Source organism: Corvus hawaiiensis, chromosome 28 (genome assembly GCF_020740725.1).
Source record: "Corvus hawaiiensis isolate bCorHaw1 chromosome 28, bCorHaw1.pri.cur, whole genome shotgun sequence".
Taxonomy (NCBI): domain Eukaryota; kingdom Metazoa; phylum Chordata; class Aves; order Passeriformes; family Corvidae; genus Corvus; species Corvus hawaiiensis.
In genome coordinates this window covers 7,195,050-7,219,431 of record NC_063240.1, presented here as the reverse complement: position 1 = coordinate 7,219,431, position 24,382 = coordinate 7,195,050, and the positions used below count along the sequence as shown (strand labels likewise).

General features: G+C 52.7%; 1 protein-coding gene across 22 annotated transcripts in view; it reads left to right on the top strand.

Annotated features, from left to right (window-relative positions):
- Positions 1 to 24,382, top strand: part of PTPRS (protein tyrosine phosphatase receptor type S) — a 149,129-nt gene that overhangs the window by 110,489 nt on the left and 14,258 nt on the right. For 8 of the 22 annotated variants that reach the window (XM_048287757.1, XM_048287755.1, XM_048287754.1 and 5 more), the window contains 14 exons: positions 3,829 to 4,134; positions 5,635 to 5,828; positions 6,255 to 6,281; positions 8,121 to 8,238; positions 10,720 to 11,310; positions 11,978 to 12,075; positions 12,223 to 12,476; positions 12,849 to 12,942; positions 13,148 to 13,363; positions 14,940 to 15,097; positions 16,033 to 16,044; positions 17,797 to 17,909; positions 20,234 to 20,281; positions 23,781 to 23,878. In XM_048287757.1, coding sequence (XP_048143714.1) covers positions 3,829 to 4,134; positions 5,635 to 5,828; positions 6,255 to 6,281; positions 8,121 to 8,238; positions 10,720 to 11,310; positions 11,978 to 12,075; positions 12,223 to 12,476; positions 12,849 to 12,942; positions 13,148 to 13,363; positions 14,940 to 15,097; positions 16,033 to 16,044; positions 17,797 to 17,909; positions 20,234 to 20,281; positions 23,781 to 23,878 — 2,327 coding nt within the window. The remainder of the gene's footprint in view (positions 1 to 3,828; positions 4,135 to 5,634; positions 5,829 to 6,254; positions 6,282 to 8,120; positions 8,239 to 10,719; positions 11,311 to 11,977; positions 12,076 to 12,222; positions 12,477 to 12,848; positions 12,943 to 13,147; positions 13,364 to 14,939; positions 15,098 to 16,032; positions 16,045 to 17,796; positions 17,910 to 20,233; positions 20,282 to 23,780; positions 23,879 to 24,382) is intronic. The other 14 variants (XM_048287763.1, XM_048287762.1, XM_048287761.1 and 11 more) reach the window with 9 other exon arrangements.

The window sequence follows — 24,382 nt, the reverse complement described above, 5'->3', positions numbered from 1 at the left end:
AATTCTCCCTGGTCCGGGTGACATCCTACGGCTCACAGACCTTCTGGCTCGGGACAGGCTTTTGTGTCTTCCCTCCGCAGCTCCTTTTCCGTTCAGCTCCTCCTTGGCCCGCTCCATGCCTCTTCTTTCTTCTCTCTTCTGCTCTCTGCTTGCTTGCCTGCATGCCCTGCACCCGATGAACCAGCTCCCTGCTCCCCCTGTCCCTCACTGGGCGATGTCACACCACAATGGCATCTTGTCTCTGGAATGACAGAGCCTCCTCCCTGGTCCTCCCTCCGCTCCTGCTGTCCCCTCCCAGCACCCACCTGCATGTGGCAGCCCCTCCCTGCACCTCCCTGCCAGGGTGGCTCCTCCTGAGCATCATAACCAAAGTAAAATCCATTAAACTAAAGGTAAAGTATCTTTTTCTTCTTGAAGTAGCTGGGTTTTAACTCTTCAAGTACCAAAGACGTAGCTTGTAAAACTGACAGACTCTCATGGCTGGGAGAAGCTGGTTTGCCCTTTCCGGTTAGCCATGACCTTCCCAGGCTCCCTGGCAACTCTCCCACTCGGAAATTCCGGAGTGCAAGGCGTGGTCAGCAGACAGGGGTGGCAGGGTGGGCGCTGTGAGGCTGCGTGTGCAGGTGTAGAGGAACGATGGGGCTTTCTCACCCTCTGTTCCTGCCTAAGAAAGGATGTTCCCCCCCCCCCATCAGCTCCACCCTCCTTCCCGTCCCCCTCCCCACAGTACATTGAAGTGAATGAAACACCCAAAGTCTATGGTACCTAAAGGGTTAAAAAACATGATATTGTACAAGGTCAGTAAGGGTCATTCTTGTGGCTTGGACAGTCAACTTTAAAGCATGTAAAAGGTGCAGCTCAGGTGAGTACTGGCTGGTCTCAAGCAGATTCACAAATACAGTCCACCCTGTGGCTGCAGGCTCACCGTGCGTGGCTCTGCAGACACTCCCGGATGCCCTGGAGCCCTGGGAGGGTGGGGAGGGGTCCCAAAACGCTGGTGAAAACAGCCAGCAGGCAAAGGCCATGCTCTCCTGGCTGGGGGCTCCTGCCTGTGCCTGGCTCCCCGCCCAGGGAAGGGCTGGTTGCAGAGCTGAGCTCGCAGCCCCGTTGGGGTTTGTGGCACTGGGCTCCTGCCGCAGCTCCCGGCTCCCGGCGCTGTCCCCAGGGTCACACAGGTTGGGCTGGATTGTGAAGGAAACAGTGCCATGAGCTCCCCAGAGGCGTCTCCAGCGTGGCCAGCCAGCACCCCTGGCTGTTCTCCTCCGCTGCTGCAGTCCAGGAGTGATGGGGAGGGGGCTGGGCAGGACCTGGGCCTTCTCCCCCATCACCCACCCCCCACCCCACCTTTTTAACCAGAGAAAGTGCAAAACCATCCCAAAAGGAGGCCTCACCCCAGGGCCTCTCAGTAGGTCCCTGTGCTGGAGCATAGAGGGTGAGTGAGCGAGCGTGGCAGCGCAGACAGTGACCCCAGTGCCAGCTGGAGCTGAGCTCTGCTTCCTGGGGCTTTCAGAATGAGGTTCAGGATGAAGGGTAGGTCAGGTCAGACCCTCTCTGCAGTGGGTTTCTCGGCTGTGGTGGCTTTGGCTGGAACTAAGCAGGAAAGGTGGATTTTCATATGCCCAGCCTCTGATGAGGACAAAAACCGAAGGGAGCGGCACCATGGCAGCAATGGGAGAGGGCTGAGGCTTTCCCTCGATACCTTGAAACCATCCTTGAGTTGATTCTGGGACGTGGGATGAGCAGTGCACCTCTGTCCTGGAGAGGTGCTGCATCAATCACAGCGGATGGAGAGAGCCAGAGGGAAGGAGATCTGTCGCTGGGAATGTGCTGCCCTGCTCTTCGTGCTGACAGTTTAGCAAAAGAGACCAGATTGGGGTCCAAAATTGCCATTTCTGCAATAGCTGGGGTTCTGCTGGTGGGGGAGGACTCGGGGGACTCATCATGGGTAGAGCAGCATTTTAAAAGCCAGTCATGTGCAGAAACCCACCAGGAGCTTGGTCTGGCCTTGTAGCTCAGTTCCTCTTGTTCTCTTGTAAGAAAGTCTTATAAGTTAGCAGTTGAAACATGGAAGGTAGGTAAACAGACTGGGAATGTTCTGGAAAGAGTCACTTTTTATATCAGTATTATTTTATTATTATGATTTCCTTTCTGGTGGTTTTTTTTGTTTGTTTGTTTCAAATTATTGGCTTGATTTATGTTTTATTTTCCAGTTTGTTCCTTTTGGTTTGGTTCATTTGACATATTCTGTGTTGTTTTGCGTGGCCAGCCATGGCCAGGGCTCGTCAGCCTCCTCACTGGGAGTGCTGGGGAGAAGAGGGTCATTCTGCCAGGTTAAAGACAGCAATAGAGCATAAAAATAGAAGGAAAACACCCAGAATGTCCTACTGGGCAGGGTGCTCAGACAGCAGTGGAAGGATTATCTCTGCCCTTTCTGAGAAGCCACTTCCCTCTGTCTCCTGGAGGCTCCTGGAAAGTGTATGACTCTCACTCCAGTGCCAACTGGGCTAAGTGGATCTAGCAGAGTCCTCAAGGCAAACTGGGCCTAAACATCTGGGTTTGACTAAAGGATGGGAGTAAGAGGTTTGAAAACGACCATTCCTCAGTAAAAGAGCTTTTTGTTGATCAAAAAAGCATCAGAGGAATGGGAAGCAGTGACCAGCACTGATCTACTGCTTCTTGCAGGTGATACTTGGGGGCTCACGAGTTCACCCCAGTTTCCTGCCCTGTCTGCAGAGAGTTAAAAGCTCTTTATTGCAGTTGGGTGAGATGGGATTTATAGATTTGCCTTGAAAATGTATCACACTCTGCTTCCCTGGGCTGATCACTTGTCATTAGTGACTGGCAGAAGTGTGATCTAATCCCTGGAAGTGTTCAGGGCCAGGATGGAGCACCCTGGCCTGGTGGAAGGTGTCCCTGCCCAGGGCAGGGGATGGAAAGAGAGGAGCTTTAAGGGAGAGCTGTGGGTTCCACCTTCCCCACCTCCTGGTCACCCTGAGAAGGTGCCTGGGTAGGGCCACGCTTCCCAAGGTTTTCTCCCGGGATGTTGGGGAACACCCTGGTGTAGCTCAGGCAGTGAGTGCAGTGGGAATTAGAGCTGCTGCTGCTTTGGAAAATCCCCCGGATACCTGAATACCTCACCAAACCCACTGCCTCCCTTCTTCTGCAAGTGTTTTCTCAAAACCCTCCTCTTTAACTACCATTGCTTGGCAGTGTCCTGGGCATTCCCACTGTGGGATTTGGCCTCCTTCAGTCTGGGGACAGCTAATCACTTCCATCTGGAGGTACAGACTCTTAAATTTAAGCCTCCTGGCAAAAGATCTGCTTTTCTTACTTAATTTTCACAGATCCCTTCAAAGAAATTCAAGATCCCAGAGACCGAGGTTGGAAAGAAGTGCTTTCCCAGCCAGAGCAGGATTTGCCAGGCTGCTGTAAAACAGGGAGCCAAAGGAAAGGGCTTTTATAGGGTGCAGCTGGGTGCTTAGTCAGTGCCAGGTTAGTGGAAGCAGCAGGACCCCTCTTGGCTGGCCCGCTTGCTGGTTTAGTCCTTTGCTTTACACCATTTCAGTTTTGATGCCCCATTTAATTTCTGTTGGCTTTTTGTTTTTTTAAACCTCTTCATTTCAAAAAAAAAAAAAAAGACAACAACAAAAAGCTCTCTTCTCTTTTAATTTTATCTTCCTAAACCAAACTTTTGTACGTTTTATTTTAGATTTTTTTGTTATCATTTTCCTTTTTTTTTTTCTTTTATCTTTCCCATCTTTTGTTTTTTTTCCCCCCTCCCCTCTCCCTTCTTTCCCTTTCCCCCTCCTGAATTTTCCCCCCTCGTAGAACCGTCTGCCCCCCCTCAAGATGTAAAATGTGTCAGCACCCGCTCCACCGCCATTCTGGTAAGTTGGCGGCCGCCTCCGGCCGAGAGCCAGAACGGCGTCCTGGCCGGCTACAGCGTCCACTATCGAGCGCTGGACTCGGAGGACACGGAGCTAAAGGAGGTGAATGATATCCCCCCAACCACCAGTCAGATCCTGCTGGAGTCCCTGGAGAAGTGGACCGAGTACCGCGTCACCGTGGTGGCTCACACGGAGGTGGGGCCGGGCCCGGAGAGCTCGCCGGTCATCGTCCGCACGGATGAGGATGGTAATTGAGCCTTTGCTGGGTTCTCCTGGGGGATTCCTGTCCCTGGGGGGGGTTGTTCCCATGGTGGGGAGGACACAGTGAGGCCTTTCCTGTGGCTCTCCAGTGCTGCCAGGCCAGAGCTGGAGTGGGATCCAAGGTCCGAGTTGTGCGGCATCCCCTGGTGCCATCACCCCGAGCCCTCTGAGCACTGGGCTCTGTAGGGTTCTCCTTCCCTGCTTTAGGGCATTTCCTGAATTTATGGGGGCTTTCTTAATATCTCTGAGTCTTGACTGCACCACTCCCCCTGAACAGATGCTCTCACTGAGCCAGGATCAGCCAAGGCACCGAAACCTTTGCTCAGAGGAAACTTTTGCTGCCAGAAACTGGTTTCACGGAATCACTGTATATCCTGAGTTGGAAGGGACCCACAAGGATCAGCCAAGTCCAGCTCCTGGTCCTGCATGGGACAGCTCCAAGAATCCCACCCTGTGCCTGAGAGCACGTTTTAAAATATTGAAGAGTTCTTCCCACACATTCCTTGTTACTACATTCCTTGCTACTGCCTTCTCCTTAAGTCAGAGTTTTTGTCAGTAGTAGAAAGGAGGAGGAATCTGTTAAAGTTTAGAAACCTTGGGCGGCAACAATTCAGTGGCCCCACTCAGAGAGTTGAATTTTCCTGGTATTTCTACAGTAAAATAAAACCAGGGAAAAGCATGAATGCGTGCATGAAGGGAGAGGAGAACCCTCACTGTGAGGGTAGGACCACAAGTAATATAGGTCAAATAGATAACATATGGAATTCCCAAATTTTTCAGGTGTTCTTCATCTATTCCAAATAAAAAGAATTTTTAAAAAGCAGCAGGTTTGTCCCCAGTGTTGGTCCTGTTTGCCTGAGCCTCTGCCCACATCCAAATGGACCCTGCTCAGAGAAAGTGTGATTTCCTGGTAGATGAAGCTGTCATGCCCTGTATGATTAGTAGTAGTAGTAGTAGTAGTAGTAGTAGTAGTTCCAAAAATTCAGCCCAAATTCCATCCAAGGCATCTCTTGTTTTCTGTCCCGAGATTCCACAGTGGTTGTAGCCACCAGTCCCCCTGTCCTGCCAGAGAGATGAGGGAGCTCCAAGAACAAGCCCCCTACTTATCCTCTCCACTCCGACCTCCCACAGGCAGGACCAGAGATTTTCTGGCTCACTGAAAATTGGATTTGCCCTCAGAATGAGATCTGGAGCTATAATGGTTCCTTCCATCTGAGCAAACTGGGCACGAAGGAGCCTGTGGAAGGATGGCTGGATGATGAGATGGGCCTGTTCCCATCCCTCTCTCCAGGCCATGCAGATCAGGTCCCACAGAACTTCTTCCCTGCTCACTGGGAGGCCGCTGACAGAGGATGGGATATTCAGTTGCTCAGGTCTCCCCCTCCTTCCAGGGCTCAGATCCAGGGTATGCATGTCCCAGAGGAGCAGGGACAGGCCCCAGCCAGAAATCCCAAGTGACTCGAGCCCCTTGCTTGCCTCCCCGCAGTGCCCAGTGCTCCGCCACGGAAGGTGGAGGTGGAGGTGCTGAACTCGACGGCGATCCAGGTGTTCTGGCGCTCGCCGGTGCAGAGCCGCCAGCACGGCCAGATCCGCGGCTACCAGGTGCACTACGTCCGCATGGAGAACGGCGAGGCCAGGGGGCTGCCCCACATCAAGGACATCATGCTGGCGGACGCCCAGGTAAGGGCTCACCCGTCCGACCCCGCGAGGCTGCGAGGGGTGGGTGCTCTGGCTGCTCTGCCTCATCGCAGGCAGTGTAACTCTGGGGAAGGGCCATGAGAACCTGTGACGAGGTGTGGCTGTGTCTCTGCAGCTCCTTTGTGCTCCCAGACAGTGTTACTGTGGAAGAGTATGAACTGCTGTCCCAGCACTGAGATAAATACCCATCCATCCTCCCTCTGTCTGGGAGGTCTTTTAATTCAGGCAAAGGCCACAGTGGAATCTACTAATTTCTCCCACTCTACTTCTTCCCTCATGCTTGCCTGGTAACTTCTGACCTTGTGTGGCTGCTTGCTCAGGGACTCCTTCCTCATGCTGTGTCTCTGTCTTTCCCTTCTTTCCCCTCTTGTATTCTCATGTGCCAAACCTCTCTTGTTCTCTGCCCAGTGGGAAACAGATGACACTGCTGAATACGTAAGTAAAAACATAAAAGTCCTCCCATGCTGGTTCTGCCTCTTCCATTCTCCCACTTCCTGTTGTGGTGTGATATTTTCCTTTTCCTTTATTTTTTTTCTTTGCAATGCCAGTGTGCCTGTTTTAGAGCCCATTTTTGGTGTTCCCATGCATTGTCCCCTCCCTGTCACTGCTCTGTGACCCTCTGTGATCGTGTCGTTTGTCAGCACGCAGCAATCCCACAGGGTTTTCCCTTTGGCTCTGAAGGAAAGATGGGTTTGCTGCTCCTCCGTAGGGAAGCAGATGGAATGTTGAATTTGGGACTTCCTTGAACATTAGAGAATCCTAAAATAGTTTCGATTGGAAGGGACCTTAAAGGCCATCTTGTTCCACTCCCAGCCACGGGCAGGGACACCTTCCACCAGACCAGGGTGCTCAGATGGGCTGCTTTGCAACACCTCTGTGTGTGGAAAAGATAGGCTGGGAAGCACTGGGAAATCAGAATGCATGAGTCCTGAGCTTTCAGAGCATGAACAAATGCTTTGTATCCTCAAAGGGCCAAGATTCTTAGAAACTCATTGATGCAAAGCACTGAATCATTATTGGTGCTCTTACCTTTGAAGTACCTTGAAATCAGCTTGGCTGTTTAGCATTTGCTATTTCTGCTAAAATGGTAAGTGTTTTCCAAAATCCTACAGCTACAAAGCAGTAGGAGAAAGCATTTTCTCCTTGGAATGACAAGGTCCTAAGATAACACACGACCAAACCGGTTGTGTTTGTGTCTCCTGGGGATTGCCAAGTGCCCTGCACAAGTGAGGGGCCTCCCTTTGAGGGGTGGAGAATGAGTCTCATGGGAGGCAAAGCCCCTGCCTAAAATCTTAACAAAACTCCTTGGCAGGTGTGAGAGCAGAGCAGGTTTCTTGACTTCCAGAAGCCAGACCTGCCCCTGCAGCTGACGGCCTCCAAACTCACCGATCAAAATCCCAGTGTTTGAAAGTTCTGCTGTTCCACTCCCAGCTCACCACTGGGGATATAGTTATTTTCAGGACTAACAAATTCTTTGCAACTGCCGCCCTGAGATTTAATATCGAAAGCACAAAGGGATGAGGAGAGAGGAAAACCATAAAACATGCTCAACATTCCCATCTCCCTCCTTTCTGGTGCCTTGGGGAAAACCCTGCTGCATGTGCTGTCATCCTGTTTGATTTAGCACGGGTGTTCCTTTTCCAACACAGCCCTTTGAAAGGCTGGATCCCTCCTGGAGAAGGGCTGTTCTTGAGGCCAGTGTTCCAACAAAAGCTCCTGGGAGCCAGGTGTGGGGAGGCTGATAGAGGATGGGGAAGGAGGGGGTGGGATTTAGCAGGGAGCTTTAGCGTGAGCGGAATGTGTCGTCTTGCACTTTGCATTCAAGCAATCCCTTTAATATTATGAAGGCATTAAAAATATCTCTGAGGAGAGAAGAGAGGGGTAATGGTGAAAGAAATGTAATCTCCCTGAAACCTGTGAGCCTCCTCTGAGGCCGCACAGTGGAGAGGAAAGCTTTGAAGGGAGTGAAAGCATTTGGATGCTGAAATGGTTTGTGTGAAGACAGGGAATGTGTGAGAGGCTGATCTGGAGGAGGATGCCTTGCACAGGGCCCTGCAGAGCCAGGCTGTGTTTGCAGAGCTGTGAGTGCCTTGCCAGGGAAACGGGGCTCTCCCCCTCTGCCACTTCCCACAGAAGCCCCAGAGTGTCTCGTGCTCTTTGATTCGGTGTTCCTGCATGCTGGAAAAGGGCTGAGACTCCTGCAGGGAGGAGAGAGCTGCCCTTGGGTGTGGGCCTGAACACTGACACGATTTCCCTCTGGCATCTCACAAACAGGAAATGATCATTGCTGGGCTCCAGCCCGAGACTGCCTATTCCATCACCGTGGCCGCCTACACCATGAAGGGAGATGGTGCTCGCAGCAAACCCAAAGTGGTCACCACGAAGGGTGCAGGTGAGAGCCTTTTCCTAAAGCCAAGGAGTTTCTTCACCTTCTTTCATCCCACTCCCTTCTTGAAGGACAGACTTGCAGCAAGAGCCAGGCTGCCCCAAAGGCAAAATTAGATTTAGTAAGGCAGAAACCCCTTCATTCCTCACATGCAACCCTCACCAAATGTCACAATTTTCTGCCCAGTGCTGCAGAAAGCCCCAGCACACCCAGAAACACAACAGATGAATTCATCACTTGCAAATTCATCACTCGTAATCTCTTGAGCTGTAAATTCTGGTGCATCATAAGGAAAGTGACTCTGCCTGGTCTGACTGGAGAGACTGTGTAGCTTTGAAGGTGGCCCACGCAGGTACACTGGGGACAGGAGAGCTCTGCTGTCATGGTGGGGACTTGCAAAGAGCTGAAGAGCAGCAGGCAGACAGTGGTGGCTTGTCCTGCCCACTCCCCTCTTCTGGTACCATGTCTGGAAATACATCCCCTGTGTTCAGGACTGGTGGAGGGAGAAACTCTGACAGTATTGACCTTTCCTGGCTCTCATTTCTGGGACCTGGACTCTGCCTGCACGTACCAGCCAGAGCCTTTTCCTTCACTCACCCTCTTCTCCTTCCTCTCCAGTTCTGCCCATGTTTCTCTTCACTAACTCGCTGGTTCTCTGCTTTCCCTTTCCCCAAGGCTCTCCACCCTTCCTGTTTTTCTCTCCTGGAGCCTTTCTCTCTGCCTGGCTCCCTTGTCACTCTCCCTTGTCACCCTCCCTCATCTCTTCCCATTAGGATTTGCAGTGCAGGTGATCAGTCACAGAGGGATGTTTTCTCCAGCACAGCAGCTATTACCCAAAACTCAATTTCCCCTGACTTGAAATAGCTATTTAAAAAAAAAAGTCTTTCAAATGGCTCTGTAACATTCTTACCTTCTTTGCAGTGTTGAGTCAATACACCTTCTGAGAGGAGAGATTTCTTTCTTTATCATTCAGGGCTGGGGGCTGAATTTAAATACAGTAATACATCTAATTTTCTCCTTTACCGTCCAAACCAATTGCAAAATAAAACACTTCCCCCTCTCTGCACTTTCTTCTCACCTTTATTCCAAACAATGTTGTGCAGATGTAATACTTTCCATCTCAGCTGATTACAGTAACATTTGTGATAAAAACTGAAACATAAAGGTAATGGCACTGTTTTTCTCTTTAATGTGTTCCTTAGACATTCCCAGAGGAGGAGGCTGGGTCTCCCAGCACCGTCCCTGCCATTCTTTGGCACTTTGGAAGGAACACAGCATTTGTTTCAGAGACAGCCCCTCATCCCGGTTGAGGTGTCAGTGGAGGCAGCAGGCAGAGGTTCCCCAGTTTGACCCCTTCAGAATCCCTGGCACAGGCAGATCCTGCCCTGCTCCCTCAGCCACACTCCAGCATTCCAGCCCTCGCCCCTCGGTTGGACTTGTGCTGTGGGGGTGGGCTGGGATCCCTCCCAACTCCATTTTCTCTCCTCCTGTCCAACCAGGAGAAATACCAAGGCGGAGAGAAGGAAATTAGATCTCTAATAGTGGAGCAGAGTGTCAATGACGCGTGAGCTGCTGGAATTAATGCTCTGCTTTCTCAGGCTTCAGGAATCTCTGGGCCTGCACGTGTCATTTAGCTGTGGCTGTGGGCTTGCTTAGCAGTCAGGCAGTGCCAGGGCTCATTAGGCAGAGACAGCCTAGCTCCCTCAGACACTGCTGAGCTCCCCAGAACCCCCACACGTGGAGGAGCTCACCGACAGGTGAGGAGGAGCTGAGAACGCACCACACTGCTGTGTTCCCTTCCTCCAGAGGAGAGGAGCAGCACAGAGTGAGCAGAAGCTCTCCCTGCCCTCTGCCTCGCACAGATTTCGGGCTCTGGTTCCTCTGCCTGTGCTTGTGTACCCAAGTGGGCGATGAGCTGCCTGCCAGCCGTGTGAGCTGGCCCCGTGCCTGCTGCTCAGGACCTGGGGCTGCCCAGACTTCCCTCCATCCTTCATTGCTTCACCCTCAGCTGCTCTGGACTTCTCAGGCTGGGCCAATCTGTTCCAGTCTCTTTCTGCATAAGTTGGGCTGTGTAATGGAGAGAGGAAGAGATGTTGGGAGTTTGGGGACTCCAGGTTTGTTTTTCTCTGTCCTGGAAGCCATTGGGACAGGAGGCTGGGACTCCTGAGCTGGTTCTTCCCAGCGGTGGGAGGGTGAGTGGTCTGGGGACAGGGGAGGAGCTGTGCACACCCCTCCATCCTGAACAAAGGGAAGAAAATCAATCTAGGAATGTGTCAGCACTTCACAGCTGACATGCTGGCAGCACTCCTCATGTCCCAAACTGTTTAGGGCCCATCCACCTGTATGGGGTGGCAGCAGTTTGGATTGCATGGAGCCGAGCTGGAACACTGCTGCTGACCTGAGGAACCTGTCGCTGCAGCTGAAGAGTCTCTGCAGCTCCTCTCTCCCGCCCCACCTGTGGCTGAAGGTGTCTCTCTTCTCTCCTAGTCCCAGGAAAGCCCATCCTCTCTGTGCACCAGACAGAGGAGAGCACTCTCCTGGTGAAATGGGAGCCCCCGCTGGACGCGGAGGGCCAGGTGTTGGGCTACCGGCTCCAGTTCGGCCGCAAGGATGTCGACCCTCTGGCTACCTTGGAATTCTCGGCCCTGGAGGATAAGTACATCGCTCCCAGCATCCACAAGGGCGCCACGTATGTGTTCAAGCTGGCCGTGAAAAGCCGGGCTGGCTTTGGGGAGGAAGCTGTGCAGGAACTCACCACCCCCGAAGACATCCCCAAGGGTTACCCCCAAATCCTCGAGGCGAGCAACGTCACATCCATGTCGGTGCAGTTTGGCTGGCTGCCCCCCGTGCTGGCCGAGAGGAACGGAGCCATCGTCAAATACACCGTGGCCTACCGGGAGGCCGGTTCTCCCGGCAACCTGCTGGAAAAAGACCTGCCCCCCTCCCCAGAGAACTCGTACACCCTCAACGGCCTCAAACCCAACACCGCCTATGATGTTAAAATCCGTGCTCACACCAGTAAAGGCCCCGGGCCCTACAGCCCGACCGTCCAGTATCGGACGTTCCAGCTGGACCAAGGTAGGACTTACCGGTTTCTCCTCCCTCTCTCCCCTTGTATCTGGGGCTGGTGCCAGGAGGCAAGAGAGCTGGAGAGGTCAGGCCAGGCTCAGCCAGGCTCGTGAGTAAATGCAGAGCACTCTGGTGTCACACTCAGTCCCTCCGCTCCTCTCTGCCTTGTGCCAGGTAAGTCCCTTTTACCACTTTCTTCTAAGTTAAGTCCGGACACCTCCTGTCACTGGCACCTGAAGGGGGGGGCCAGTCGCTGTACAGGTGGGAAGAGCATTTTCTTCAGCTTTTGCAAACAGCCAAAAGAAAAGAGCAAAAATTTAAAAAAACAAACCCTCAAGCTGTGACCTGGGATGAGTTTTTCCTCACCTGAGCATGCTCAGCCAGCCAGCACCTCGTTCCTGCAGCAGCCACCCAGGCCCAGAGTGGGGGCAAAGCCACGCACCCTCCTGGGGTTAGGCATGGGGACAGGGAGCACTGGGAGATGGACCTTGGCAAAACTCAAGCACAGTGTGGAGGAGGGAGCAATCCCTTCCATTCCTGCAGCTGCGGCCAGACCCAGCCTGGCAGGCCCCTCTTCCAGCACTTGACATTTTCTTCCTTCTCTTTCCTGCTCTTTCTTCCCTCTGCTGCCTTTTCTTCTCCTTTCTCCCCTTCCTCCTCACTTTTTTCTCCGCAGTTTTACCCAAAAACTTCAAGGTGAAGATGGTGACAAAGACATCTGTCCTTTTGAGCTGGGAGTTCCCTGAGAATTACAACTCTCCTACCCCATACAAGGCAAGTGGCATGCAGGAGTTTTTCCTGTGTTTGCCCCAGCTCTGCAGGGCTGGGTGCTTCATGTTCCCTGCAAACCGAAGGGATGGAGAGGAAGGAGTTGGAGCATTTTCAGCCTCGCTCAGGGAACAACCTCCTCCCCTCCCACAGATCCAGTACAACGGGCTGCATGTCGACGTGGACGGACGAACGACCAAGAAACTCATCACCCACCTGAGGCCCCGCACCTTCTACAACTTCGTGCTGATGAACCAGGGCAACAGCATGGGGGGGCTGCAGCAGAACGTCGCTGCCTGGACTGCTGCTGACATGTTGTCCAAGAAGCCAGAGGTGACCCACAAGCCTGATGCTGATGGCAATGTGGTGGTGATTCTCCCCGACGTGAAGAGCTCTGTGCCTGTCCAGTAGGTTTCTGTTTAACTGCAGGTGTGGGGTGCTCAGTTCATGTTTTGCGGGTCAGCCCTGGTGGCTGGAGACCACCACAGACCCACAGGGGCAGTGCCAGGGGGGTGATCCCTGCATTTCCAGCATTCCTGACTGTTGCCTTTTGGAGGCACTTCCACACCAAAGGGAAAGCCAAAGAAGGGTGAAGGGAGTACATGGGGAGACATGGGGCTGCCACTGAATCTGGCTCATTCCAGGAATAACAACTGTGCTAAATGAAAAATGAGGGGCTTGAGCCAGTGGGGCAGTTTGGGCAAACTCGCATCAGTGTGTGTGCTCCCTTCTTCCGTGGCTAATTCCTTCTGTTTCTTCTGATCATTCCCAACATTTAGAGCTTTCTACATTGTGGTGGTGCCTCTGAGGAAGTCCCGGGGAGGACAGTTCCTCAACCCCTTGGGCAGCCCTGAGGAGATGGACCTGGAGGAGGTGAGTGTGGGTGAAACTGGGCTGGGCTGTAGGGGGAGAGCGAGCGGCTGGAATGGGAGGATGGTGACCTGAGGGCTGGGAGGGTTTTTGGGGTACCCGTGCTCCCCATTCTGAGCAGCCAAGACATGGCCAGTCTGGGAGGGCTGGTTTGGCTCTCCTTGCTGCTCCTTTCCAGGGTCTCAGGGTGTTCCTCTGCTCCCTCCAGCTCGTCCAGGACATCGCCAGGCTCCGGCGCCGGAGCCTGCGGCATTCCCGGCAGCTGGACTTCCCCAAGCCCTACATCGCTGCCCGCTTCCGCTCCCTGCCCTCCCACTTCATCCTGGGGGACATGAAACACTACGACAACTTCGAGAACAGAGCCCTGGAGCCGGGGCAGAAATATGTGATCTTCATCCTGGCAGTGCTGCAGGAACCTGAGGCTGTAAGTGCTGCCTGCTGCCCTCGGCCCTCTCCGATCCTTGGGGATGGACCAGGGAGCTGCCACAGCCCTGCTGCCCTACTGGCATCCTTGAGGGGCTTTTCTTTCCAGCTGTGGAGCTTTTGGATGTGGCTCTTGTGCCTGGTGAGCTGCTCGAGCTTGTGCCTCCATTCATCTATTTCAAGCACCAAGGACACGAGCAGCTGTGCTTCTCCCCATCTTTGCGCACAGAACTTGTACACTTGTGGCTGCAGACTGGAGTCCAGAATGGGGAGGAACACTGAACTATCCCCTCAGGACTCGAGTTCAGAGAGCCCTGGGTCAAACCCTCTTTTTGAAGAGAAATGTCCTTTAAAGGCTGTTCTTTAACTCCTCAGAGCAATGACCCCCGACATCCTGCTCCAAGAGCACGTCACACTCTGGGCATTGCTAAACTCCCCTCCAAGCACAGATGGGAGCATTTCTTACAGAAACTACAAGTCCTCTCTACCAGTTCGGCATCTCTGCTGTTTTCACTGGGGCTGTACTTGGCTTTCTGAAAACAACTATTGTAATATTTACCTGCCTCCTCCCTCACACACAATGGGAAACAGCCTAATACTTTGTTGGTTTTAAATCCCCCAATGGAGTTGTAGCAGGGAGCTATTGGAAATTAAGGGTTTTCAGAGGTTTTTTCCCCCAATAAATATTTAGTTGTGTATTTGATATTAAAGGATTAGGCTGACACACTCCTGAATGGGTTTCTCAATCGGATTACTGCAGCTTGTGGTAATTTCTGCTTTAGAACAAGGTGCTGCGGACTCACTCCCAGTGGCCTGGATCCCAAGTGTGGAGCAGCTTTCCAGCCTGCTCAGAGCTGATGGAGTTCAAGGACCCAGAGCCCCTGTTCCTGTCCTGTCCCTGACTGCTCTCCCAAACCAGGCCATGGCAGTTCTCTGTGCTGTTCAGTAAAATAGGAATTCATCCATAGTCAGGACTCTGAAGGGTTTGAATGTGCCTCTGATCCTCCTCAGGAACCTGGCTCAGTGCAGAGGCAGCAGAGGACACACACAGCATTTTACTACTTTATATTTATTTGTTGGGGTTGGTTTTTTTCAGTCACCACACCAAGCATTAATTCTTGTTTTAATCCCTTCCCTCTTGCTCTTTAATCCCATCTGACTGTCAAAATCCAGATGGTTACATGAGAGCTGGGGGAAAGTGTTTGTGTGTTTGTGGCAGCGGTGAGGGCTCAGGGCTGTGGTGGAACAGAGACAGCTGGATCTCGAAAAGCACCTTCCTAGCCATGAGAGGGGGTGAGCCACAGGCACAGGCAGGCTACAGCTTCACATGAGTGTGATCTCCCAGTGGTCTGTCTCCCTGGAGCACTGGAAGTGGAAGATGCCCTCATATGGATGCTCAGGGCCAGGGTTATTTTTTCTAGGTTGAAGAGGGCATTTTCCCTGTTACCATTTGGGTTGTGCTGCAGAGAGCTCACATCCTCTCCAGCAGCTTTCCCTGTGGAATATCCTGTGCTTGCCCATTTTTCAGTCCCCATCCCACCTCTGAGCTGTGTTCCACCATGTTCCCTGTCTTCCAGACCTATGCTGCCAGTCCCTTCTCCGACCCCATCCAGCTGGACAACCCTGACCCGCAGCCCATCATCGATGGCGAGGAGGGGCTGATCTGGGTCATCGGGCCCGTCCTGGCCGTGGTCTTCATCATCTGCATCGTCATTGCCATCCTGCTCTACAAAAAGTAAGAGCTGCTCGCTGCCCACACCTGAGATGGTTCTGAGTGTCCCCAGGGTTCCCTAAAGGGAATTTCCTCCTTGGTCCTGTCCTTGGCAGCTGAGGGTAAATCCTTCCTTGGGCATTGGAGAGAGGAGCCCTGAGGCGCAGGTGCTGGAATGGGAGAGTCTGCCCGGCACAGGAGGGATTAGCAGTGGGCTGCAGGGATTTGCTGCTTCAGACTCTGCCCCATGGCACTCCCAGGAAAGCTGTGCTTGTCCCACAGACACTCCCTTGGGGCATGTGTGCACTGAGTGTGTCAGGACTCCAGCCTTGCTGCTCTCAGCCTCAGACTCCCCTTTCCATGCTCTGTGTGCCTGTGGGCAGTGAGGGGGATGCAGGAAAGGCACCTCTGAGCTGTGGGGCAGCAGAGACCTCCACTGGTCTCAGGCTGGTTTTCTGCTGGAGTTGGGAGACAGGAGCAGGGTGTGAGTCTTCAGGAGAGAGAAGGGAAAAGCCCTGGAAGTGGCTCCCTTTCCCTTGGCTTTCTGAGCAGCTCATGGTGGATGAGAACTGGGGGTCCCTTGAGCACACACAGGGCAAGGGAAGGGGACAGGAGGGGAAGCAGGAGCTGAGCGAAGTAAGTAATGGTGGCAGTGGCCAGCAGAGGTGTCCTTAGCTGGGACAGCTCATTCCCAGGGCGGAGGGAACTCTCCTAGCCCTGTTCCATCTTTGACCTGCACAGCTGTGCTCCCTTGTGCACAGGGCTGTGGCCTCTGCATCCCAGCATGTGAGCAGGGGCTCAGGGGTCCTCGCTGGTGTCCATTTACCTGGGTGATCTGTGCTGGTCCCACCTCTGCTGCCAAGGCTAGAGCTGAGCAAATGCTTCCCCTTCCCTCTGCAAGTCCTTTCTAACCTGAACATGTGTCTTGTCTTTTCTCCACTTACTGCTTTCCTGGACAGCAAACCAGACAGGTAAGAGCATCAGATTTGCCATTTATTCAGGTTCTTGCTTGCTGTGTGTTAAGCAGTGTTTGCTGTGGTGTTGGGGCTTTGTTGGTGCAGTTCCCACCTGTAGATCTGTCCTCACAGAAACCCCATGTTAGACCATGTTTGATTGGGGCAGAAAAAGCAAAGCAAGCCCAGTTTTCTCCTGCTTGTCCATTCCTAAATAAAATGGCCCTTTCACAGGTTGAGCAGCAGTGACAGTAAATGTCTCATAAAGTGTTGGGTTAATGGAGCAGAGAAACATTCGTGTGGCAGTCAGAGGTGAAAGTGGGTTTCTGCATGTCTGGCTGCTCCACACGGGCTGTCCCTGAGCCACTGGCACGCTGGAAGCAGATCTCTCACCAGCTGAGGTGTCCTCGCCCCATGGCAGAAGCTGCTCTTGCCCCCTCAGCCAAGGGCTTCTGACAGAGGCTGTTTATGACTGCAGAAATACGACTTTTTTCCAACCATTTCCAAGACTGGGAAAGCTTTCACTAAAAGTAACTGATGGGTTCAGTCCGTGAACTATTAACAGCAGTTCCAGAACTGCGGCAAAAATAAAGCAGTCCCAAACTGCAAAGTGGTGTCATTCCGAAATGGTGCCCCATGCAGTGCTGGCAGGGCTCACACCACTTCTTCTGGCTATTAATGACATCAAGAGACAGCTAAAAATGTCCTGAATAACCCCCTCCTTGCCTAAGTAATTGCCATTGCTGCTGCGGGCAGATTATTGGAGGCTTCTGTGCACCCTAAGCAGGAGAGGTGAGGAGCTCCACAGCCGCCTCGCTGGAAGGGCTGGGACCACTTTTCCAAGCCTCAGGGTGGGGGCCACGTTCTCCTCACTCTGGAGAAGTTCAGCTCCCAGCAGCTCATCACTGTTTCTTTCCAAGGGGTTATCACATCTTTAGGTCAGCACTGGGCTTTGCTTCTAAATTCTCTTCAAGGAGAATGAGCCGGGTCAGCCAAGACTTTTTCAACTGCCTCAGCTGACCTAACCCATTTGGAGGAAAATATATTAGGAAACACTTCCATGTGCAGCTCAGCTGGCAGGTTGGAGCAGGCTCCGGCTCCTGGCAAGGAGGAGAGGTGGATCTCAGCAGGCACAGCTGTGCTGGGAGAGGATGTGTCTACACTGTTGAACCCAGATTTTTAGGGTTCTGCCATTCAAAAAAGATTGAAAACTGCTGCTCTGACTTCTCTGTCTGCAGCAGGGCAGCTCTGAGAGCTCCTGAACAAGCCAACAGCAATATCAGAGCTTGACGTCCAAGGTCACGGCCAGGAGATTCTGTACTTTTCCAAATGATTCTGCTGGCTCTGGTTCTTTCAGGCTGGAAATGGCTTGGCCAGAGTTGGAAGATTTTTGCTCTGCAGAGTTCAGTGAAGGCTGCTCTGAGGAGGGAGGGTGAGGTCGGGGTTCATAGCACCTCCGCCGCTCCTGGCTGCCAGTCTGTGCTGCTGCTGGGAGAAGGGGGGAAACTTCCAGGCTTACCTGAAAGCTGCTGAGGGGCTGCTGGGCCGTTGTCAATGCCTCGAACATAGCACTGGCAAACCTTCCAAACCTCGTCCCTTTTCTGATGTGTTTTATGTACTTACACCCCTGGCTGCACCTCTGATTGTCAGTGGGAGCTTTGCTCGTGCCTGAACATGAGTGGCTGAGAAGTAGCTGAGACCACAAGGCCCAGAAGCTAAGCTGCTTTTTCTTTCTGGTCTTTTTTGTTTCTTTTTGGGTTTGTTGTGAAGCAAACGGAAGGATTCAGAGCCACGGACCAAGTGCCTCCTGAACAACGCTGAAATCGCCCCCCACCACCCCAAGGACCCCGTGGAAATGAGGCGAATCAACTTCCAGACTCCAGGTAACCGGCTGCTGACCAGCCTCTCCCGCTGGGAAGGCAGGAGTGGAGCACCTGGCCCTTCCCTGAGCCCTTCCTGCCTGCCCAGAGGCTGCTGAGGCACTGCCTGGAGACCCAGTGCTGCCCTTGGGCACAGCCAAGGAACCCCAGCCCTGTCTGTGCTGAGTGGGAATGCTGAAAGAAACCTTTGCTGGGATCCTCAGGGACCTTGCACAGGCTGTGCCCAGTGCTGGCAAGTCAGGGAGAAGGGTTTTCCTGGATTTCCAGATAAATTGGTGCATTCTGGGCTGAGCTGCAAGCGCCATGGCTGTGCCAGACACGCCAGAGCACCAGTGCTGCCCCAGCTGGGAGCTCCCAGATGGGGAGATGGAGCATGGCGGGCTGCCCAGCACCCACTGCTCCATCCACACCTGGAACTGGTGCTTTCTGGTGCCAGACCATTCCTGCTGGGAGCCAGGCCTGGCCTGTGGGCCGTGCAGGGAGGAAGGAGCTGGTTGCTTGGTGCAGATGAGGCAGCGTCTCCTCGCTTGGTGCAGATGCTGTCATGGAGTCCCAGACTGGTTTGAGTTGGGAGCACCTTAAAGCTCATCCAGTCCCACCCCCTGCTGTGGGCAGGGCACCATCCACTCTCCCAGGTTTCTCCAAGCTTTGTCCAGCCTGGCCCTGGGCACTGCTGGGGCTGGGCCAGCCTGTCCCTGCAGCGCTGAGCTCCGGGCAGAGGCTCCGTGCACGCTCCCTCCTGCACACACGTGTGCCCATGTCCATGCATGTCCCACTGCCTGCATGGCACCTCTGCAGCCACCACTGACACGCCCGGCACGTCCTCACGCAGACGGACACGTGGCCATGCTGACGCAGTGTCTGTCCATGCCTCTGCCTCCAAGTTCTTGGTGCTTGAGGATTTGGAAGGGAATTTATTGTGCTTTTTGGGGGCTGGCTGTTGTTTTCAGTTTGTTTGTATTTTTTTTGCTGTTTTGTGCTCGTTAGTTATGTTTCTGTAGCTCCTGTTTCCCCTTCCCATCCCAGTCCTGTCCTTAGCATTGTCGAGTTTCCTTAGGGTGACGCTGGCAATAGGGACCCAGAGGGCAGGGATTTGTAGGGAAGCACGAGGCAGCGCTGAGCTGAGGGGCTCTTATCAAAATGAGTTCGGAACCAGCCGTGGGGATCAGCCCAAGCTTAGGAACGATGCTCAGCTGAGGGATGGCAGCGGGTTCGCTCCGTCCTGCAGGGGCAGCAGTTCAGCACAGGTAGGTCCCTAAATCACCTCTTACTGCTGCTCTTGCAGGAGGGTCTGAGGGTGTTTGAGATCTTTTGAGTGCTCCCAGCTGCAGCTCAGCAGCAGTTTGCCCTTGTCTGGGTGCTTCCTTTGGGAGCGTTCCTGTGAGTGCTCCAGGTGGAGAGAGGTGGCAGACCCAAGAGGAGGAGCTGCACTCCCTCAGATGAAAAAGCTGTGCTGAGATAAAAATAAAAGACTTGGGTCTTCCAGCTTGGTCTTGGTGCCAAGAAGCAGCTGGAAGTGCTGGTTCATGTGTTTCCCTGAGTGGGAATTTCTGTGTCCCACAGGACAGCAGAGTCAGCTGAGGGTGCTTCCATCAGGTAACAGGATCGATGGATGAGGGAGTCAGTCTTCTGTTGACCCCACTGCTTTGGTCATGCTGTACCTCTGAATTCTGGCTCTGAGAGGCTTGTAAAAGGTAGCTGAGACATCAAAACCTGCATTAAGGCTCTGCAGATTCCAAAAGACACTGGCTGTGTCTGGTCTGGCTTTAGGAAGATGCTGCCCTTTCCTTTCCAAGTTTATCTGGGCAGAGCTGACCTACCTAGTGTTACTCTGCTCTGTAATTTGTGAAGCACTAAAAGGTTTTAAAGGATTTGGGGGAGTTGATCACCTGCCTCCCAGAGAATTTTGGAAATATTGGGTGAAAATGGAAATGGATGGAAAAATGAGCTTGGAGTGTGTTGGTAGTGATGGAGAGGCTGTGGTGCAGTTTGCAGGGGAAGACTCCACAGGTGCCCTCTGAGCTAAAGGCATTTAAATTCACTATATTGTGGTTCAGAAGGGGCCTGTAGGCTCTTCTACAGACAGGTGACCCCAGGTAGAATCTCTGTCGTGTCTCCAGCAGTGAAACAGAGGAGGGACATGGGAATGGGAATGTGCAGCTCAGAGAGGGGAAAGCATAGCACATCTTAGATATCCTATCCTAATCAGCACAAAAATACCTTTCTTTTCCTCTTTAGATTTATGTTGGTTTTTGGTTTTTTTTATTAGCATGAAATTTTTACAAAAGTGTATCTTTTATTTATTTATTTTTTACTGTTTTCTGCAGATTCTGGTCTGAGCAGCCCTCTCAGTGACCCTGAGTTTGACTTGGAAAGTTAGTTCCTGTGTGTTTTTGTTCCTGTTGGTTTCATTTTTCCCCCCATTATTATTTTCCTCTTCTGTCACTTTCCTTTCCAATTCTTGTTCCGTTCCTGTTACTATTTTTTGATTTTCTGCCGAACTCTCCGTATTCCTGCGGTGTTTGCCCATCTCATCCCTTTTCTGTGCCATCTGTTTGTCTGAACTGCACTTCCAGTTTTACAGTATCCCGTTAGAGGCCTTCGGAGGACACAGGGGCAGGTCAGAGCCCGGGGAGCACCTGGGCCCCGTCCATCCCTCGGTGCCTCCCGCTGTCCCAGGAGGATCCAGGGCTGCCTTTACCCCCTTGTGGAAGATGTTCCATCGCTGGTGTTGGCTCAGTGTCCTCGGTGTCCCCTGTACTCGTGCACTGGTGTCACTGGGGGTTGTGTTTTGGTGTTTGCAACGCAGGGAAAGAGAAACGGGAGCTGCAGCTGCTGATCCCCCCTCTGAAAGAGCCACACGGGCGCCTTTTCATTCGGAGGGGAAAGGGCCATTCCCCATCTGTGGCAGGTGCCCATTCCTTGGCACTGAGCTGTTCCAGGAGCACAAAGACCAGAGGCCACCCCAGGGGCCTGTGCCCCCGGGTTTCACAGGAGTGCCTCCAGCCACGGTGGTTTTGCAGGATAAATGGGCTCTGGCCCATGGAGCAGATGTTAGGGTGACGTTTCTGGCGAGTTGGCTGGTGCACAGAGAATCAAGTCTTTTGTGATAAGATTAGAGAGATTCAAGTGATTGAAATGTTAGATGAGACTGGCTCAAAAAGATTTCATCCCATTAGGAGCCAAGATCCCAGCCTTGCTGGATGGTTTGGGCTTGGATTTTTTTTAATACTGGGCAGGGAAGTATGTGAGGTTTCAGCTGACAAATATGAAGAGTCACAGATGCTGCTTGTGCTCAGAGATGCGAGGGCTGGGATATTTCCCTGAATAGTTCAACCCAAATATTGCTCTCTTTGGTATGGAATATGTCACAATTGTCCCAGTCCACTGCCACCTCCCCTCAACCCCCTCATTGTAACAGAGGGGTTGTGGGTATTTTCCTGGCTGAACTCAGCCCTTCATACCCCAAAATGGGTTCTTGAATTAAATCAGGGAAGAGCAGCTGCTCAGCTGAGCAGCTCAGTGCCGCTCCTGCCTCATTTCATAGCAAACTCCTGGATCCTATTGGAAACCCCATGCATTTGGCATTTTGACCAGGGAAGTGTTTATTGCTGCAGAGGTTCTTTTATTCCAAAGAGCCCTAGAAATTGATCCCACAAGGAGTTTCTGTCCTTAACAGCAGCAGAACAAGGCGAGTTCCATGTGCTCCCGGCCAGGTTCTGTGCAGGGAGGGTTGGAGGGGAAGCAGGATGACCCCCAGCCAAGGGCAGAGCTGCTGGTCGCACTCTAGATCTTTTCTGGAGCTTTTATGCAGCAAATGTGTGAAACTCCTTCAAGGGGAATGTGACTCCTCATTCCAGAGTGTCACTGTGGGCCTTTCCCACTGGCTCAGAGATTGTCGCACATGTTGCTCCATGACTTCTGAGCCAAGGAGAACCTGGGGGTTTTCTTACTTGTTATTACTGAGGTTTTGGATTGTTTATTTTCTCCTTTTAACCTGCAAGTCCATCGAGTGTTGGTGGTGTTAAGCTGGTTTGGTCTGATCTGGAGCATCTCAGCCTGGGTGGCCTCCCCATCCCACACTGAGAGGACCAGCTCCTCCCAACAGCCCCAGTCTGCATCTGGTGCTGGGGTGGACGGCAGCCACCCTCCATCTAGGAGGAGAAATAATCCTTCTCCAGGTGTGATGGGACAGGACAACAAGAGATTAAATCAGAGTTTCTCCTCCGTGAGCCAAGAGAGGCTTCCTGCCTTGATCCCAGCAGACTGGAGTGGAGCCAGCACAGCCTCCAGGATAGTTCAGGGTTATTTTTGTGAGCTTTTTTGGTGTATTTTCTCTCTTCTTCTATTTTCAGCCGTATTTCCTTGTGCTGAAAATAGATGTGTGGTGAGCTTAGGAGAAACCTGTCCAGGTATGGCAGACTCGTCCCGTGCCCAGACCTGGGGGAAGCAGCACCTCTCCCAAATCACTGTAAAACTGAGGATGTCATGCTTGCTTTGCCATCTCTGTGCTGAGTTTTCAGAGTATCTGACCATGCTGCTACCACGCCACTGCTTTGTCACCCACCAACACCCACGGGGCTCGAAATTCTCCCTGGCTTCCATCTCTTCTCCACTCCTGTCCTTCTCATCGGGGGCACTGCCCAGGGCTTCTCGGAATGCTGCTCTCCAGGCCTCTGGAGAGGCTGGCAGACAGCATGGGAAGCCTTTGAAAAAACATAATCCGATGCAGATGAGCAAAGCACGGAGCGCTTTTCTGCCTGGGTTGGTAGTGTAGCCACTGAGGGACTGTAGGAAGGGAAGGGTCCCTGCTCTTCCCAGAGCTCCAGCTGCCCCTTTCAGAGCAGGATGTGCAAATCCCAGGCTGAAAACTGAGTCAGCCATGGCTGCTCACCCTGGTGGTGGCTGAGATGTGCCCCAGTTGGACCAGTCTGAGCCGGTGGGACCTCCCAGTATGGCTCCAATGAGCTCCCTGGCAGCTCTGGCTGCCTCAGCACCAGCACGCCAAAGTGCTGGTGGGGATTGCAGGGGCAGCAGCTGAACCAGCTCAGGGGCATCAGACCCTGCAGCAAATTGTTCCAATCCCCCTGCCTGTCCTTCCCAAAAGGTGACACCATTCCCAGCAGAGCCTGGATGGGGCTGGTGCAGCCCAACCCACGGTGGGAGGGAGGGAGGGCTGTGCTGTAGAAGGAACCAGCCATGAGTGGGAAGAGGAGCCAGCTGGGTGTTTCCAGGCCTGGCTGCACTCTGGGAATGGTGCACGTCAGAGCTCAGTGTCCATGAGCAGAGCGAGAACTTCAGAACTGATGTTCTGCAAAGGACAACCCAGAGAATCCTTGAGGTCGGAAAAGACCTTAAAGATCATCAAGTCCAGTTCCTGAAAAGCCTCCCCTGCTTCCCCACATCTGCATATTCCCATCCCCTGCCCACATCACCATGGTTGGCTGGATCCTGCCCTTGCCTCCCTTTCTGTTGGAGCTGGTTCCTGATCCCGGCGGGTGCTGTGCCATTTGCTGCGTAGGTTCCTCTGGCAGCGTTTGCTCATTCCAAGTCCACTTTGGAATCGCTAACACGCATCTGCTCTTCGGATTTTCCTTTTTGTTTTGCTCTGATTTCCACATTGAAAATGGGGCCATCACGGGAACACTCTCATTTTACTGTTATTTTTTTTAATTTCCTTGATTTTTATTTTTTACTCCCAAGGACACAATTTCGAGCCCTGAATTCTTCTCTTCTAACCTCCCTACTTTCATTGCAGATCTTACATTGTAATTTATTTTCTTTTCTTGTTCCTTCTTTCTTATAAAATGCGCAACGGTTGTGAATTTTAGTTATTATTAAATGAGATTCTTTTCCTGCTGTCTTGTCTTTTAGGTATGCTCAGCCACCCGCCCATCCCCGTTTCCGAGCTGGCTGAACACACAGAGCATCTCAAAGCTAATGATAACCTGAAATTATCCCAAGAGTATGAGGTATGAGCAAGAGTGAGTGCTGTGCATGGGTTTGCAGAGCCAGGAATTAGGGAATTCAGACAGGCCTTCATCCAAATAAACAGCTTTGTTTTAAAGATCTGGTTAGCTGAAATTTAAAAGCTATTTATGTATTGGAAATTTAAGTACTTGCTGAGCACTTTGCTGGGTTCAATTCCAGCTCATAAGAACACAGAGGTTGGTCCATGAGCTGCTCCTGTCCGGTCAGCAGAGGCTGAGCTCCCTCGGAGAAGGGGGATGCAGTCCTGGAAGGTGACTGCTGGATGGGATGGGATGGGAGCTGTCCTTGGGGTACCTGTGTCTTGCTGCAGGACAGGGAGGGGACCAAAACAAGGACTGTGACACCCAGTTTATACAGCTGAGGTTGAGTGAGATGAGCAGGGAGTCCTCCACAACTGATGCCATCAGCAGCCACGGAGCTAAAGATTTGTACTTCCTCGTACATGTCATGTCTGAGGGGTTTGTGCACGTTTTCCCTGCCCTGGT